The sequence below is a fragment of the Gallus gallus genome, chromosome 8 (genome assembly GCF_016699485.2).
Source record: "Gallus gallus isolate bGalGal1 chromosome 8, bGalGal1.mat.broiler.GRCg7b, whole genome shotgun sequence".
NCBI classification, from domain to species: Eukaryota; Metazoa; Chordata; class Aves; order Galliformes; family Phasianidae; genus Gallus; species Gallus gallus.
In genome coordinates, this window is record NC_052539.1 from 8,154,408 (window position 1) to 8,173,583 (window position 19,176).

General features: G+C 45.4%; 1 protein-coding gene across 2 annotated transcripts; it reads left to right on the forward strand.

Annotated features, from left to right (window-relative positions):
• The first annotated feature begins 3,864 nt into the window (after positions 1-3,864).
• On the forward strand, positions 3,865-9,936 carry LOC121113432 (zinc finger CCCH domain-containing protein 11A-like). Of its 2 annotated transcripts, none has more exons than XM_040705290.2 (8): positions 3,865-4,171; positions 5,159-5,350; positions 5,545-5,596; positions 5,848-5,937; positions 6,747-7,253; positions 7,666-7,826; positions 8,268-8,335; positions 9,087-9,936. In XM_040705290.2, the coding sequence occupies exons 2-8, from the start codon at positions 5,297-5,299 to the stop codon at positions 9,601-9,603; spliced, it is 1,449 nt and encodes a 482-aa protein (XP_040561224.1). In that variant the 5' UTR covers positions 3,865-4,171; positions 5,159-5,296; the 3' UTR covers positions 9,604-9,936. The 2 variants fall into 2 exon arrangements, with proteins under 2 accessions (XP_040561224.1, XP_040561225.1); XM_040705291.2 differs by lacking the exon at positions 3,865-4,171 and adding an exon at positions 4,757-5,045.
• The last annotated feature ends 9,240 nt before the right edge of the window (positions 9,937-19,176 follow it).

Sequence of the window (19,176 nt, forward strand, 5' to 3'; positions counted from 1 at the left end):
AAGAAAAAATTAATAAATTATTTTTATATATACTCTGAGGCTGTACTTTTTCTTGCTGATGCTTTGCAACTATTTCTTAATTATTTTCTCAAATTTTGGAGGCTTTTATGACTTTTCCAGCTAGCTGCGGGGATCCCTCCTTCACTCCAGTAATTCAGGTGGGTTCTGCCCCTTTCTGTCTTGGTGGCATTGGAGTATCCTGTGCACCAGTGTCCTCTATCGCATTACGCTCCTGTGCTTCTGACATGCTAGACCATCTAATCGATGTAATCCAATTAGTCTGATTTTCGCTTTCCTCCACCTGACTCGAGGCAGGGCCCTTCTAGTACTGCTTCTTTTATTCATATTTCTATCCCACTGCTTCACTGTGTCCCCACTGTCACGCAAGCAGGACCTCAGGGTGGCATGTGGTGTGTGTGTACCCACCGTATATAGTGTAGGAGAGAGTCTTGTCCATGCAGGTGGAGACAAGGGTATATTCCCATTGAATTGCTGGACCCCTTGGGAAAGCTTCTCCTCGGCTGAAATGCCGGTTGATGGGGAGGAGGAGAGACTTTCTTCATCTTGCTGAAGTCGGCCAGCCAGTCCATCCACCATTTGTTCTTCTCCATCCTTCCAGGTCATTGCTACCGGTGAGCTGGCATTTGGTGATGGTGCATTCCGTGCCACTTTTTGCCACACGGATTGGGTGCAGTTGATGCTATCTGGATTTTGTGGTGGTTGTTCAGGCTAATCTTATGCACTGCCTCCAGGACTGCTGGAGATAGGGGATACCTCTTTCCATGCTGTTTCTCTTGCCTGGCTGACATGTAGCATCCTACCTGTAGGGACACCTTTCCTTCTCAGCTGGCAGGAGTCACATCCAGAGTGGGAGAGATTTTCCCGGTTTTGCAACCGCTTGGACAGTACCTCCTCCCTAGAGAGGCAACCCAGCTGCCTGACTTCCATGCCCACTCAATCCAGGCTGTTGGCCCCATCATCCCAGCATGTGAGCAGCCAGGTGACAATGGGTTCACCTGGACGATGGCTGAAATTTTTTCTGCGTATCTCACAGCTCCTGTCGGGACTGGCATTAGGTTGCTACTGGCTCATTTATAACCTCTGCCTCTTCCTCCTGCTCTTGTGATGAGCCTGCTATGGAGTAGCCTTCCTCATCCTCTTCTTCCTTCCTTACTCAATGAGCTGACTCTCTTTTCCATTGTTTCTGCTTGTGGGCAGGAGTGACGGATACCAGCACAAACTGATTCTTTCCTTCAGCCACAAGCCAGACCTTACCTGGCAGTTCATATCTCAACGTTCTCCCGAGCCATGGCTGTAAGAAAACATAGGCAATCAGAGCAAGAGAAGCAAAATGCAGACAAGTTGCCTACCAAGAAAAAGGTTCCGGGTGAAAACTAGATACAAAGCGTACTTGCTCTGTGTCTGGCAAAGTGAAGCTGTAAGAGCCAGCACAAAAAGTCAAGCTCTTAGAAGAAACACATTCATTCCCCTGCCCTGTTTCCCTGCTGGCCGTAGTTAAGGTCCCTAACTCGAGGTGGCTTCCTTCAGCACCAACACAAAGACCTTCTTTATTTTGGTACAAAAAGATGCGCATCTGCAGTCTGTGGCCTACATGACCCCATCACCACCAGCTTTGCTACGACTCTTCTGCTCTGCTTCTGCAATTTGCAGTTCCGCTGCAGGCACTGCAAATTGCTGCACCAAAAGCAACAGCTTTCGGCATGGAGTTGAGGCTGTGATGGCGCTCAGGGCCAAACTCTCATCCCGTCTTGCTGGCCAGGACCAATGCACACGGATGTCAGCCACATCTGCTTGCCCTTCTGTCTGGTGAAACACACCCGCGGTAGCACTGACCGCTCAGCCAAACAAAACTTGGCCAAGAGGTTTCTTTTACAGTGGATCAGAGGAAGCAGTACTGGAATTTCCAGTAGCGTACAGGTAATGCTTTTGCTTTTATTGTTAGTTTGTAAGAGGAATTTCATCACGACTCTGGTTGGATACTGGAACTTATCCATTTCTAACGTGTCATGTACTTGGAAAAAAGTACCTGGGAGCCCTGCTGTGGTGGCTCCAACAAGAGACGGGGAAGATCTCTGTCAGTGGCTTGGGGAGGGGCTTGTGGCACACAGCATTGCTGTGGGCTTCCTGTGCATGTGTGCAGCTGTTGAGGCAGCCTTGCTGCAGGAGATGCAGCCGTGTCTCAGAGGCCTCACACTGCGCTTCGGTAGGACTGACTTGCCTCCCATCAGGGTCCTCCTGCATCCGGCCCAGGCCATTCAGCCAGCCCTGCTGGCCGCAGTGCTCACGTGCTCCCCACAGTCCTTTCTGGGGGTCCCAGGCACTCTGCCACTGCCACTGCCGCTGTGTCCTCAGAGGTGCTGCAGGAGGTACCGGGGCAGGCGGGAGCTGTGGGCCTCTCCAGCCAGGGCAGGGACTGCTTGCCTTTGGGTCCCAACACCCCCTCAATCGGAGGGCCTCCAGCTGCCACCTAGAATCCTAAGGAATTTTTCTGCCTGAAGTCCCCATGATGAGAACAAGGTAAGAGAAAGAGCAGCCGTTTCACAAACAGGTGGGCTTGGCAGTGATCTTAGAGGGAGACTGCTCTTTGAAAGCATAATGCTAAAAGCAGTGTTTACGTGACAAGGTCAAGAAAACAGCTGATGCTTTGAATCCAGCGTGGCACTTGTCCGTGCTGCAAAAAGACCAGGATCTGTCAGAGGCAGAATGTGGGATTTAAACCTTTTTAACCACCGTGGCAGGTCCTGACACAAATAAGCATGATGTGGGCAGGCTGACCACCATGAAGTCCAGCACGTTCCCAGAAGGATTGGAAATTCTGTCAGTTCCTCCCTGTATTCCGCTCCTGACCCACACGAGGGAAGAGGACTACAGTTGTGCTGCTCTGAATTCGCTGCAGGAATTTCAAATCATTGCAACAAAAGAAACAGCTTTCTGTACAGGAACACTGTTTTAACATAAGTTAAAGCTGTATCTAGAATGTCCCCTCTAATTTTCATGGCCGTGTGTATGCCTACGGCTGTGCTGCCTAGTATAGGCAGGGAGGTGGTGCTGCTTTTTCCTGCTGAACTAAGACATTTTGCCATTCCACCGTCTTACGGTGGACTTACTTCTGACCTTCAATTGTATTCTAGAAGAGTGTGGCATACTTATTCAGGCTCTGACAGAACACAACTAACTCACTAGGTTTCACCACAATAGTTTGTTAGTTGACCCAAGTGCAGTGACATCCTCGCACTCCTCAAGGTGCAAGATCAGCGTAGAAGTTGAGAGCTGGGACAAATCTCAGCACACTGCTAAAGAGCTGAGAGCCTTTACTTGCTGAGCACATGGACTCCACCTCTGTTCCACATTCAAAGGTTGCGATGTGCTCTAGGCTTCAGGTGCATAGAGTTCAGGCTGTGACGGTGCTCAGGGCCAAGCTCTCATCCCGTCTTGCTGGCCAGGACCAACGCACACGGATGTCAGCCACATCTGCTTGCCCTTCTGTCTGGTGAAACACACCCGCGGTAGCACCAACCACTCACACAAACAAAACTGGGCCAAGAGGTTTCTTTTACAGTTGGAATTTCCAGTAGCATACAGGTAACGCTTTTGCTTTTATTGTTAGTTTGTAAGAGGAATTTCATCACAACTCTGGTTGGATACTGGAACTTATCCACACCTAACATGTCATGTACTTGGAAAAAAAAGGAAAAAAGAAAAAAAAAACACAAAAAACCAACGTGGCTTAATAAGGGGGAGTAGGTAAGGCCTCACTGAGGTCCGATCGTGCAGTGCCAGAGTGAGAGGGTGACCCGACCTGGCTGCACAGGGGTCACCTGCATTTCTCCTCTGGTCAGCTTAAAATGACACGCTTGGGTGTTCTCTGTGTTTCTTTCTTCAAACTGGGACCGAGTAGGCGTGTCTTTCCTCCGTTTATGATGAAAGCACGGAAGGGATGCATACGGTTGCTTGGGTCACAATCGTTGGCTGGAATGGGAAGGCCTGGCCTACAGCTTGTTACCAGTCCTGGTGCTCTGCCGTGCGTGCTGCACTCGCAGACTGAGCTCTGGGCCTTCCTTTGCAGAGATAACGCTGCGAGGTCACGTCAGAAGCAGCGCTGTGCTGTGGACGTGAGCTGGATGCACCTTAGACTGAGCGGGCTGAACAGGTGAGTTGAATTGGTTGCTGGATGGGTGCTGGAAGGTGTTTCAGGAGAAAAGCCCGGATGGGGAAAAGGTCCTTGTGCTGCCCGTGCCAGCTCACACTGCACCCTTCCAAATGATTGGGGCCAGGGGTATTTGGTTCCTTTTCAGATGCCGTAAGAGCACTGATTTCAGAAAGAAAGAAAGAAAGAAAGAAAGAAAGAAAGAAAGAAAGAAAGAAAGAAAGAGAGCGTATTCTCCCAGAATGCCCCTCTTCCCCAAGAGCAGGCACGGCACAGCAGCTGTAGCAGCAGCCTTCCTCTGGCAGGGATTCATTCCCTGAGCCTGGGCAGCCACCAAGGAGGAAAAAGACAGAGACAACAGGAGAGCAGGTCCTCCCGGTTCAAATACAAGAAAGAAGGAGTTATGGATTAAGGGAAAGCCATCCCATCATAAACAGGTGCTACCTAAAAATCAGCCGTCAGTGATTTGGGACTGGCCTCCACCTGAGCTCATCTTTATTGGACGGGCTGTCTCAAAGCATGCATGGTTGCTTCCGTGGTGTGGAACGTTTTCTTTACTGATCCATGGCTCGCATGTTCTGCCTTATCCAGCATACGCTTAATAAAAGCTCACACCAGTAACGGTGGTGGCAAGCCAGGCACTCAGCTGGGGGCACTGACTCTTCTGTGACGTCACCAAGCACAGCACTGTGTGCTCTGGTGACACGCATGCGCCCTACCGCCACAGAGGCGCTGTGCAGGGCAGTGGATGTGCCTGTCCCGTGGCTGCGCCAGCCCTCTGCTGAGGGAGCACTGTTGGCTGTGGGAGTTGGACGCGTGTTCCCAGTTCTTGCTTCCAAGTTCTACCGAAGGTTGCTTGAGCGTTGCGACAGTTCCTGTACGCAGCTGACGTCAGGGCATTTCCCCCCTCGAGAAGCTAATCGAGCACCAGAAGAAGGCAGGGAAAATGCTTCTTGCTCATTATTTTTCACCTCTTGATACTTTCTTTAGGGTTACTTTATTTCCCTGATCAAGCCAGGAGAAGGCTTCCATTCCAAGAAGGAGCGAAGGCGGCTTTTTCCAGGAGTGGCAGCAGTCCCTGTGGAGAGATCCTTGAGAACCTGAACTTGTTCTAGGAATTTCTCCGGCATGGCCAATCAGGGAGATGGTTCTTATTCCCCTTCTCACTCCGCATCTCGCAAGGTATGCTTGGGTGTCTGTTGCTTTGTTTTTCTTGCTTTTCTTCAGTGCTAAAGAGGGAGGGGTTGAGTAGGAGGATGCTTGCTGCTCTTTGGTCCACTTAGTAACCTCTTAGATTCTGTCTTTGGTTCCAAGAATGAAACCTAATATCATGGTCAATTCTCAGGCTGTGCTTTTTTGTTGTTTGTTTTTTTAAGATTCGATTGAATCGATGTGGTGAGATGTGGAGAAAACGGAAAGCCTCCGAAGGTAAGAACTTCTTGTAAAGTAGCGTTGGGGTGCCTTCATCCAAATATGACGGCATGAAGGGCATTTCTGATGTATGAGAGAGGAAAATTGCAGTTCTGCGTCGGCTGCGGAAATGGCAAAATAATAGCCAACAGCTAAGGGGCACATGTAATAAAATATGCTTGGGAATTGGAAGACTGTGGTGGGCTGTTCTGACATTGTCCTCCAAAGAGCTGCTCTTCAAGTATTCCTTGTTTTCTCTTGGTCTGAAGCTGACGGGAGTGGCATCGCGGTGAAGCGCAGCCTTGTTGAAAGTCTGGATAAGAAGCTGGAGGTTGATGAAGCACCAAAGAATACTCCAGGTACTCAGCGGGCATTGGAATTTGATGCACAGATGTTCTACTTAGGCTTTGTGCTTCTTCTTTCCCGCAATTCTTCTCTTGGCATGTTGCTTGAGCTCTTAAGCCCTGGGATTTGAAGTTCCCTCTGCCATTCTGTTTTGAAATGCGACCCCAAAGTTGGCATTGATGCAGCCTGTGTCCTTTGTTCCATTCAGTTTTGGAGTGCTAGTCCCCAGCTCTGGGAAGGAGAGACTAGGATTGTCCTCCGCACAGACCAGCACACGGACAGACAGTAACTGGACATTCTATATGTTATCTGACTTACTTCCATTCATTTAAGAGCACTTCCATACAGCTCTAAAAATAGATTTGAAAGGGTGGGAAAGAAAAAAAAAAAAAAAAAAAGCAACCTGGTTCTGTTTTCCTGGAGTGCTGAAACTCTTCTGATGGCTGTTATCAGAAATCTGGTCTGGGGATGTGGTGTTTTTCCACTCGTGCATCTTCTGTGAACCCTCCCAAGGTGCAGTGTGCTTAGGCACAGGTAGAACAGATCCACTGCCAGGAGCAGGAGTCTGAGATGCTAATGGAGAGACGCAGTCAGAAAGGAACAGGATAGGTTTGCGATTTTGTGTAGCAGCTCTCTCTGGAGGGGGCTGGTCTTCAGAATGGAACAAGCGGCTCAGGAGAGGAAAATGATTTGCAGAATGACACTGTCCTCAGATGCATTTCTGTGAACACCACAGAGTGGTTCTCCTTAGTATTGTGACACATCTTGGAGACTGGAAGTATTGTTGGACTCTCTTTATATCTTGGTGCTTCTTGTTTCTCAGCGACACCAGAGAAGGCTGCTAAATCTATGGCAGAAATCCACGTGGAAACACTGGAGGAAATCCGCCAGGAGAAAGCGAATCGACAAGGCGGAACTCCAGCTCGGCTCCCGGCTGCAGGGCAGTGTGACACGGAAGAGCAAGGCAGAGAGACAAGACCTTCCCAGGCAGTTTGCATCTCAGCTTTCTCCCAAGCCCAGCCTCTAAGAAAACGTAGGCAGTCAGAAGAAGGGAAGCCAAATGCAGATGAGTTGCCTACCAAGAGAAGGCTTCTGGGTGAAAACAAGATACAGAGCATCCTCACTCCATCTGTTGCTGGCCAAGTGAAGTTGGAAGAGCCAGTGCAAAAAGTCAAGCCTTTAGAAGAAATCCATATTAAAACCCTGGAAGAAATCAGGAGGGAGAAAGCTCTGCAGATTCAACAGAGGGACGAAAGCGTGCCAGCTCCTCCAGCACCACCTGCACCTGCCCCAGCACGGAGGAGATTGATCAGGATCCCAAAGCTAAGAGGTAAGAAGTTGCTTTAGTACCTCCCTGGGGAAACGCTACCCCTATCAGCAAATTGAGTTTGCACTGGGTTTGCTGCTTGTGCTGAGGATGAACAAGTTTAAGGCTACAAAGTCTTTCTCAAGCATGTATCTTTCTAAAGCATGTATCGACTCCCTACAGTAAGGGCCCGTTTCTGTCCAAAAGAGCGGGGGATCAAACATCTCATTGCTAAGGTTAGATTTGCTTTGCAAATAAAGAAAGAAAGAAAGAAATGTGGAATGGCTGAGAAGAGCTCAAATGCTGTGTGGATTGCACACTGTAGCCTTTCTCTCAGTATTGCACATGTGGAAATAAACCCATGGAGGAAAGAGAGGTAGTCAGGGTTCTTCCTTTCTGCTGCTGAACAACGAGATTTGGTTTGTTTCTCTTAAAGCACCCGCAAAAGAAGAAATGACACACGTGGAATCCAGCACATCTGTTCCTGAAGCTGTCTGTGCACCTGCACGGAAGCGCAAGGCAGCTGAGATGGGTCGCTGTGCTGTGAGTGCCACCGCTGATGGCACGGAGGAGCCTCCAGCTAAACGTGCAGCTGTGGTAAGGACCGTGGCTGAAGCTGTCGTGGATCCCCAGTCGTAGTGATAGGGAAGCTTGACATTTCTCTTGGGGAAACGGTGGAAGACTCAAACATCTACAGGCCTCCTCTGTCCCTGGTAGGCGCGAGCTGCCTGCAGGATTCCTGCAGTAACCTTCCACTGTTCATTAGAGGAACGGCGGCGTTCACGTAGTACTCTGTGATTCCGCCCTACTGGGATTTCTCTGTGGTGTGAAGGATTTGGTCAGTTAGTGCTGTGTTCTCTAAAACACTGGAGGTCCTTAGTAACCTTGAAGGGAATCTGAACTTTCTTTGGGAGCACTGGGGCTCTGCCTTTGGATTAAGGTTCAGCAGTGCCAGAGAGGATGGGAGGTGGCATGGAGGAAGAAGCTGCTCAGGAATGTTTCCCTGTGCATCACTTGTGCTGTCTTGTTTCCCCCTAGGCTGCTGCTCCAGCCCGGCCAGAGGACACAGTGGTGACCACACCTGCAGCAGGCACACTCCCAGACAGGTGATGACCATTACTTGTTTTTTTCCTTAGTCGCAATGTTTTTCATGAACTGTAAGTGCTTCCATGCCTAGGAAAACTGAGGGGTTTGATATAATTGGTGCCAACGACCGTCAGTGAAATTTGTCATCAGAAATAACGTCCCAGCTGCTAGTAGGAATGTGCATTTAGATTGTTAACGTGCTGCAAGTTGGTACAGTGTTCCAGAGACCTCATGGATTCTCTGAACGCCTTAGTGAAGATGAGGTGAAGTCCTTCCAGTTCCTTGCAAAGTGATAAACAAGGAGTGGCCAGCTATGCTTTTCAGTGCCACCTCAAGAAGCAGAGACTATGACAGCACTGCTAGGAGAACAAAGAGAAGGGATGGATCAGACTCCTGGACTGGCAATCGATCTCTGCTGAGCATGTCATGAGAAAGAGAACGGAAGTAGTGAACACATATCTGTGGAGGTTGACTTCCGAACATTATTACCGTCAAACTAATGAAGGTGGCAAAGTGCCTCTGGCTACAAAAATTGGACCATGCTTGCTAGGCCCCAACTGCTCTGTCTTCACAGATCAATTCCCGCACTGAAAATCGTGCCTGCTTTTGGACTGGACCTTAACGGTAGCCCCAGGTTTAAGGAATGACAACCCCCATATTGGTAGGAGTTGTAGGGAAGGTTAACCACAGATTTTAGAGCTGGTCTGAAGGAAATGCTTCTCCAGTCCAGAAATGTCAGGTACTGATTTTTCTCTTCCTTGTTCTCCCAAGTCCTGGCCTGCATCTGGGATGCTGGGCAGAGTCAGTGTCACAGTCAGAAGGCTCGAGCTCCGCTTCAGCCTCTCCTGAAGTTACAGCAAGGACACAGCAGCTGTGCTCCAGCGCGGCCGGGAAAGAGCCCTTCTCTGCAGAGGATGACTTGGAGAAGCTCATGCTGGAGCTCTCAGGAGGAGATCGGGAAGGCGTGGTGGATTTGGAGCCAGGGGCGGATGTGGACGAACTCCTTCAGGAGCTCTCTGACATGCCTCTGGGATGCTGGGCAGAGCGTGTGGCACAGTCAGAGGACTCGAGCTCCGCTTCAGCCTCTCCACAAACGGCGGCAAAGACACAGCAGCCGTGCTCCACCGGGGCAGGGAAAGTGCCCTTCTCTGCAGAGGATGACTTGGAGAAGCTCATGCTGGAGCTCTCAGGCGGAGATCTGGAACAAGCAGTGGATTCAGAGCCCGAGAAGGATGTGGATGAACTCCTTCAAGAACTCTCTGACATGATTGAGAGCGTAACCGAATAGTATTTTCATAGAATCATAGACCCACAGAGTGGCCTGGGTCAAAAATGACCACAAAGATCATCTAGATTCAACCCCCCTGCTACGTGCAGGGTCGCCCACCACTAGAGCAGGCTGCCCAGAGTCACATCCAGCCTGGTCTTGAAGGCCTCCAGGGATGGGGCATCCACAACCTCCCTGGGGCAGCCTGTTCCAGTGTGTCACCACCCTCTGGGTGAAAAACTTCCTCCTAATATCTAACATAAACCTCCCCTGTCTCAGTTTGAAACCATTCCCCCTTCTCCTGTCACAATCCACCCATAATCTCTATATTACTATCCGTAATTCTGCCATGTTAAGAAAAAATTAATAAATTATTTTTATATATACTCTGAGGCTGTACTTTTTCTTGCTGATGCTTTGCAACTATTTCTTAATTATTTTCTCAAATTTTGGAGGCTTTTATGACTTTTCCAGCTAGCTGCGGGGATCCCTCCTTCACTCCAGTAATTCAGGTGGGTTCTGCCCCTTTCTGTCTTGGTGGCATTGGAGTATCCTGTGCACCAGTGTCCTCTATCGCATTACGCTCCTGTGCTTCTGACATGCTAGACCATCTAATCGATGTAATCCAATTAGTCTGATTTTCGCTTTCCTCCACCTGACTCGAGGCAGGGCCCTTCTAGTACTGCTTCTTTTATTCATATTTCTATCCCACTGCTTCACTGTGTCCCCACTGTCACGCAAGCAGGACCTCAGGGTGGCATGTGGTGTGTGTGTACCCACCGTATATAGTGTAGGAGAGAGTCTTGTCCATGCAGGTGGAGACAAGGGTATATTCCCATTGAATTGCTGGACCCCTTGGGAAAGCTTCTCCTCGGCTGAAATGCCGGTTGATGGGGAGGAGGAGAGACTTTCTTCATCTTGCTGAAGTCGGCCAGCCAGTCCATCCACCATTTGTTCTTCTCCATCCTTCCAGGTCATTGCTACCGGTGAGCTGGCATTTGGTGATGGTGCATTCCGTGCCACTTTTTGCCACACGGATTGGGTGCAGTTGATGCTATCTGGATTTTGTGGTGGTTGTTCAGGCTAATCTTATGCACTGCCTCCAGGACTGCTGGAGATAGGGGATACCTCTTTCCATGCTGTTTCTCTTGCCTGGCTGACGTGTAGCATCCTACCTGTAGGGACACCTTTCCTTCTCAGCTGGCAGGAGTCACATCCAGAGTGGGAGAGATTTTCCCGGTTTTGCAACCGCTTGGACAGTACCTCCTCCCTAGAGAGGCAACCCAGCTGCCTGACTTCCATGCCCACTCAATCCAGGCTGTTGGCCCCATCATCCCAGCATGTGAGCAGCCAGGTGACAATGGGTTCACCTGGACGATGGCTGAAATTTTTTCTGCGTATCTCACAGCTCCTGTCGGGACTGGCATTAGGTTGCTACTGGCTCATGTATAACCTCTGCCTCTTCCTCCTGCTCTTGTGATGAGCCTGCTATGGAGTAGCCTTCTTCATCCTGTTCGTCCTTCCTTTTCTCAGGGTTCTGCTTGTATGCAGAGATGAGTTCCATACATGTCAGAGGTGACAGTCAAGATAGATACTGTCTACATCCCCCTACACACCCTGCCTTCCGCAGCCGTCCTGCCTTAGTGTAAATCTCTGGATCGTATTTTTGACTAGTTTCTTAATAAATAAAATCAGACCAACATAGAGAAGATATAGCAAGAATACTATGCTTGTTTGAATTTTAATCAGTTGAAGTAAAGCGTGTACTTGTTGAAGAGTTTCCATTGTAAGGTTCCTGCAACGTGAGAACAGCTGCCATACTGAGTGCAACTTCCAAATTAAATCTTCCAGAGATGATAAAGAACTCAAGGAGTAAAGAAAAGCAATACTGAAAGCAAATAAACCCACACTGTGAACACTATACCAGACCTACCTTCATTGAGATCATGAACACGAGGGCACGATTCTGTTCTTTGATATTTGATCTTAAGAGGACAGTGTTTTCATGTTTTATAAATTTCTTTTGCTGCACAAAGAATAGTAAATTTCTTCTTAAATTTACTAAATTAAAATGAATTTTCATTAAGTCTATCTTCTGTTTCTGGGATTTAAGATAATGTAAATATTTGGGTGGCCTCCCATTTATTCCCATGGAAACCACAAAAGACACAAAGAGCACAGTAACTCCATTTGATAGAGCAAAATACTGTTTTTGAACACGGTTACCATCACTAGCTTTGTATTTTCACCACTGATGAGAAAGAGCCTTCATTACACATTTGTAAATACCTCCACCAGTGGAGGTGACTCACTGTCCCTGTTGCTGCTGCTGAAACACACCACCCACTGCCTCAGTGCACTCATCCACTGTTTGATCTCCAGCAATGTCCAGCAACCATCGATGAATGTCACTGGGTACAACTTTTTCTGAATGGAGGAATTCAGTTGCACACCTTTGCTTCATACGCACTTCCCTGTCAGATGGCATTCTGTCAGACTGCTCCTCTGCTGCTTTCTGTTGTACAGCAAGAAATTATAATGGAATGTTGGCAGGAAGGTTCAACCTCTACTGCTGTACCACCAACATCCACCTCTGATGTCGTGGGCCAACAGAATAAAATAGAAGGCATTATTTTTGGACCAGCACTTGTGTAAACTTCCAGTTACGTGTCTAAGTCACTGACAACATTTAAGTCCTGTCTTACTGCACAAACAGCTACAGGTATATATATATATACAGCTATTAGGTATATGTCTAAAAGCACTGCTTTCTTCATGACCATATTCTCTCTATGCTACACTACTTATGCTTTTTTTATAGCAGTGGCCAGGTGCCAGCCAAGGGCTGCACTCTCACTCCCTCTCTTCAACAAGATAGCAGCAGAAGGGAGAAAACACTTCAAAAAACTTAAGAAGACAGCTTGGGGGGAGGAGAGAGAAATTGCACACCACACTGGCAAAGTCTGTGCAGTCATAAGGAAATTACAGCAAATTTATCAGGAAATGTTTTTTCTCCATTTTCTGTTTTCTTTTTTTCTATTTCTCTATTTTCATTAACTTGCATGGATATCTAGCAGTATGTCCAATCCTGCTGATATTTTTCCATGTGGGCATTCTAATTATACATCTTGGAATTGTGTACATTTGGGTTTTACATCTTGGAATATGTCCTATAATTCTTGCTTTACAGCACCTGATGCCTTCTACTAACACATCAGAAAATTATTCTTTCTGAAAACTGCAACACTGCCTTTATTCAATAAATCTCACATTTTCATATAGCTCATTAGAACTTTAATCATTTTTGTATTTCAGAACTGCATCATTTCAGTTTCTGTTTGGTAAGACAGCCTACTTCTTAGGCAGACATTTATCCATAACAAGCTGTGCAAACCTGGAGATATGTAAATATATAATCAACAGGGCCACTGATTAAAACGTAGTTTCCTTTTTAAAAATAAAAATAGGACACAATAGCTGGGTGATGGCCATTGGAAAGTATTACATTTATGTTTCAAATACACAAAGGACTACTCTTCTACTGAGTTCCTTCAGCATATCGACTGTATTTCATACATTAGTTACTAGGAGTATGCTTGTTCTAGTACTATCAGCATTAGTTTAGTGATTAATATAGATTAATCCCACCATCTTTTCCCTATTTGCACATCACATTGCACATCAGAACAGCTCTGTTCAATTCTCTGAAGCTCTTCACGTGCTGAAAAGTGATGTAAATCTGGTGATTATGACAAAAAATTATCTCCTGAACTATTATACAAATCAGTCTTTATAGTTTGAAAGTGTATTAACTTTGTTAATGTATGTATTAGCTTACACTATACACTGATTAATGCAATTTCTCTGTAGACTGTTCTTGTTTATTCATGAGTAAATAAACTGAAGGATACCAGCTCATCACGAGGGCCAGAAAGGCAGCCCAACCCTGGAGACAAAGCTTCACTACTCAGATGATCAGAGAATTAGCTTTGCAGACAAGTTGTGTAATTCTGGTATCCTAGGCTCTTTTACGTGTCTTTGAAAACCCCTTGCTGTCTACTTGTCAAAGTAACTATTGCAAGATCGACTCAAAGGATGTCTGGAGAAACACATCAGAAGTTGTTTTCTTAACTTTTACTTGGCAGTGTGTGTTAATTAGTGATTGGTAAATTCATATTCTAAGCATACACCTGAAAGGTACCAAAACCTCATTTGTGTGCCCACCAAAACCACCACGCCATTCAGCTAATATTTACCACTGTACTCTATACTTTGCATCCTTGTCTCTCTCCTCAGTCAACACAGAACAGCTGTGAACTTAGCACGATACATGCTAAAAAACAAAATGTTCCAAATAGCATGGTTGATATCTACCTAATAAACTTCTAATTGCATGATGTCTGAATCTTAGAGATATAACACCCATAACAGAGTTGTATCACCCATGTGCCTAACTGTCTAAACATGTCCTTTAAGGATTTCTTAGGGTTAATGCTTCTCACTTCATGCTAGTTTCTTATTTCAACACATGCCTTCCATAGTTTTAAATACTTCAAGCATCATTAATGCTATTCCACTGTGAAATTAATTGCACAGTAAATCACTGTGGCAGCCATATAAGTGTGCTAATAAACATGAGCTTTCTGTATAGCACACAGAGTAATGAGGAATATGTAATCACACTGCTCTTGCATTTTATGGGATACTTATCAATGAATACTATTGCTTGATTGACAGCTCCATTAAGCAAACCCCTCTTATCTGCTCACAGAGGAGTATGGCAAGAATTGTGACCACTTTCCTGTTTAATTTGTCAGACTGCAGCATCCTTCAGCCTGTATTTGGGTAAATGTCTCTGGTGTGAAGATCTTAGTGTAGACTTCACGGCCCATTCAGGCCTTGGCCTTGTCTGACTGCCAGCCAAAGATTATTTTTGACTATGGATTAATGGAATAGATACCAGATATCCAGGAACTCGGAACAGAATCTCATTACATTACACTTCACAGATACACACAAAATAGCCATCAGAGAATTCCATCACTGAGTAATATGCTGTTCAGTCAAGATATTCAGAGTACTCTACAAACGCGAACCTGCATTGCAAGATAATTGAAGAATATTTGCAGGAAAATGACTAACCTAACAATAACAAAAAATAATAAAAAAAACATAATAACAATTTTAATTTGACGGGGGGGGGACCTCCCCAAAATAACCGCAATAATTTGTTGGATGTGGGTTACATCTTTCAGTGCTTTCATGCATGTGTGTTGAAAAGCTTAAGTTTTTTCAAACATAAGGGTTGATTTAGTAAAAGTTATTACCTCTACCTGTAAATGTCTCTTAAACAGGTGGAATTTGTAGACTGAAATTCTTTCAGCTACTCTTGATGAGATTTGATGAAAGATTTTGCTGTGGATATAAAAACTGTTGTCTTTCCACAGATGTACTCAGTATGAATGGGTTGGAGTTAATTTTCTTCATGACAGCTTGAATGCTGTTGTGATTTGTGACCAAAACAGTGTTGATAACAAACCTTATATCTGTTCCTTAACAGTGTTCACACAGTATCAAGACCTTTGATTTTTGATCTGCTCTTCAGTGAATAAACTGGTGTGTGAAAGCATGGGAAAAGACACAGCCAGGGCAGATGACTCAAATTAACCAAAGAGATATTCCTTATAATTTATGCTCAGCAATAGCATGAGAACAGAGAGTGGAGGTTTACAGAGGTTTGTCACCTCTTGTTTGACAGCTAGCTGTGCATTCATCTACCCATGAGAGGTGGTGAGTAATTGCCTTTCTGTCACTATTTTTGTTTCTTTTCTTATCTTTATGTACACAGTTTCTTGCTTTTCTCTTTGTTTTCTCTTCTCCCATCCCACTGTGTGTGTCCATACAAGTGAGTGACTAGCTGCCTGGTGTTTAGCTGCCTACCAGGATTAAACCAACACGGGCCTCAGAGGATTTAAGATAACAACAGATTTTGGGTTTTCCTGGACCAAATTTATAGCTGTTAGGTGTTAGCTACAGATTGGCAGGCTCTTGTGCTTGTCAAGGAGCTTACTTGTCATATTCTACATTGAGGTTCAGTGCTTGTTAGTGTCTGCTTTTTGCTTTTGCTGTACTCCTTATTGTTTCTCTGCTGTGCCAGGGAATGTTTTGATAACAAAAATGCCCATGTGCCTGGGCTGATGGATGAACAGGGCACTGCTCTTATTCTACTGCTGTGCTAGATAGGCTAGAACTCCACTGTGAGCCCAGATCAAGCTCATTGTGTCCTGTGGATTATTCAGTCTAGGAGGAGGTACATCTTGAAGCATCTGTGGACATGGACAAGTTCACATAAAACAGCAGATAAACCCCTGGAGAGCTTATAGTCTATGAATAAGTCTATGCCAAAGCAAATTCATCCCTGAAGGAACTGTGACACATGGAGAGGGCCACACTGGAGCAGGTACATCCTGAAGGGACTGTGGTCTGTGAATAAGGCCATGCAAAATTAAAGAATCATACAATCACTGAATATCTCAAGTTGGAAAGGGCCAAAGGATCACTGAATCCAACTCCCAACTCTGCATAGGAGCTCCCAAAAATCAAATAACATGTCTAGGAGTATTATCCAAATGCTTCTTGAATTGCAGCAGTCTTGGTACCATGACCACTTCCCTGGAGAACATGTTCCACTGCCTGACTACACTGTGAGTAAAGAACCTTTTCCTAAAATCCAGTCTGAACCTCTCCCGACACAACTTCATTTCGTTCCCTTGGGTCCTATCATGGGTCAACAAAGAGTAGAGATTGGCAACTTCCCTTCTACCCCTTGTCCTGAGGAAGATGTAGACCACAATGAGATCTACAGCTCAGCCTTCTCTTCTCTAGGCTGAACATACCAGGTGAATCAGCCACTCCTCAAACATCTTCAATGAACAACCCCTTCCAACAAGCAACTAGCAGTGCTGTGCTTGATGCACCCAGGATAAGTTGGCACTTGCTCTCATTAAAATTCATGCAACCAGTAATTGTCCAGCCCTCTAATTTGTAAAGGCCTCTCTTTACTTGAGGGAGTCAACAACTCCTTGTAGTTTACTATAATCTGCACACTTCCTTGGCATGAATCCAAGTCCTATATATCAAATGTAAAAATATTGAATAGGACTGGCATCAAAATGGAATATTGGGGAATCCCATGTTTTTTGCCAATCTGATGTAATCCAGTTTGCAGTAACCCTTTGAGCCTAACACATCTGATAATATATTTGATGGTATATTACATAATAACATATATGTACTTGTCTATCTATATGCTGGGCTCTTTGTCCTGAAGGATACCATGAGAAACAGTACTGAAAGGTTTGCTGAAATCCGTAAAGCTTGCATTAGTTGTCTTCACTTGGTCAACCAGATGGGTAACCTTGCCATAACAGGAAATAAAGTTTTTTAAACAGAACATTCCCTTTGTAAACCTATGTACACCTCTAAGTGGCTGTTACCATGGATAAGTCCTTGCCATAGCAAGTATAACTCCGAAGGCAGTGTGCCTTATGGAAAAGTTCATGCTGCTGCAGGTACACCCCTAAGGGACTGTAGCCCATGGATAAGGCCATGCTGGAGCAGGGACTAAGGATGGAATTCACTACCGAATGGATTTAATATTAAACTCAAGTTCAACTGATATCAGTGGCACCTCTGTCCATGGCATAGGGCTGGAACTAGATGACCTTTAAGATCCCCTCCAACCCAAGGGATGAACATGACAAGAAGTGGTACAAGTGACCTGATTTGAGCTGGCTTTGTTGATTCAGTGTTCTAAAAAAGACAGGGATCTTCTAGGGGGAGTCCAGCAGAGAGCCATAAAGATGAGCAGGGGTCCCCTTATGAGGAAAGACTGAGAGACCTGGAACTCTTCAGTGGAGAAGACTGAGTGGTGATCTCATCACTGTATCTGAATACCTGAAATGCAGGAGACAAATGGATGGTTCCAGGCTGTTTTCAGTGATGTGCAGTGATAGAACAAGGAGCAACAGGCACAAACTGGAACACAGGAAGTTCCACACAAACACAAGGAAGGATTTCTTTGCTGTGAGTGTGAAAGAGTAGTGAAACAGACTGCCCAGAGAAGTTGCAGAATCTCCTCTGGAGATGTCCCAGACACTTTCTTGTGCAACCATCTGTATCTAATCTGCTTTATCTGGGGGTTGGGCTTGATGATCTCCAGAGATCCCTTCCAGTTTCTGTGACTGTGATTCTGTGTGCAGTACATTGCCTTTCCTGTCCTGAGCCACAGCCATAACAGACAGAGCTTATGTCATGGAGTGTATGAACTCGATGAGCATTTAGGGAAATTTCACAGGAGTAGCCCCGCAGGCTAGGGGAATTATATCTGTGTACATATCAAAAGGAACAGAGTGGTGATTAATTATAATATATTGGATTTTTGGGTACCTGATCACGGTATAAAAAGTATGGAATAAGGGGTGCAGATTGTACTGGGTTTACCTGCATTAGAATTTATTTTGTCCATTACAGCTTATGTGGGGCTTTGTTTTGGATTTCTGATGGTGTTTTGGTTATTGTTGAACAGAGCTTGCATCAAGGCCTTTTCTACTTACCACACTGTCCCACCAACAGGGGTGCATGAGAAGACTGGAGTGGACACAGGTAGAACAGTGGAACTCATCTGGGCAAATGGTTGTTCCATTGCCATATGGTGTCATGAAACAACATTTGGTGGAAATAAGGAGGAAAAGGAGATGTTTGGAGTTACAACTGTTATTCATGACAGAGCTCAGCTTTCCTAGAAGTGGTTACACATCTGCCTGGCAACGTGAAGAAATGAATTAAATCCTCATTTTGTTTTTATTCAGTGCACAGCTTTGCTGTACATATTAAACTGTCTTCATCCCAACCCATCATGCTTCTTACTTTGTAACTCTCCAGGTCTCTTCCTTATTATGCAGGAGAAAAGAGAGTGACAGTTGTGAGGTGCAACAGCAAAACTGATCTTTGGATAGAAAATTTTGAGCTTTCCTGCATTAGTGAAAAGTCTTAACTTTTCCTGGAAAGTTTGATAAAATAAGATGTCTGGATGGAGAGCACATAAAAATGGCAGAAAAGGCTGTCATAATTACTTTACAGAAGAAAGTTCAAACATGCTTTGGCAGTAAGCAGAGCATCCTCTGCACTAAATATGATGATTAGATTTGGGCTAGTTTCCTTTTTCTTTACATGGCTTTAAAGCTATGTAACTTGAAATTTTATATTTCTTCAGCACTTTGCGAGTCTGTAATGTGAATGCATAAGACTATAAGAGCTTGTAAATGTTGAAAAAAATGTACTTTATAATTTTATGGATTAAGAATCAGATCCTTATCTGCTGGAAATAGACATAAGTGAATCAGCCCAACACATATCAGAATTTTGGAAAAAAGTTTCCCTCTCTGCTCATTTCAGTTCAGACACAAAATTCCTCTTTCAGAATTCTGCCAGTAGATGTCAGTGTCAATCTACCTAACAATATTGCTCCAGCAAGTGCTTAGACCACAGTCATCTTCAACAACTCCCTCTTGTAAAAGCCTTCCTTGATTCTGC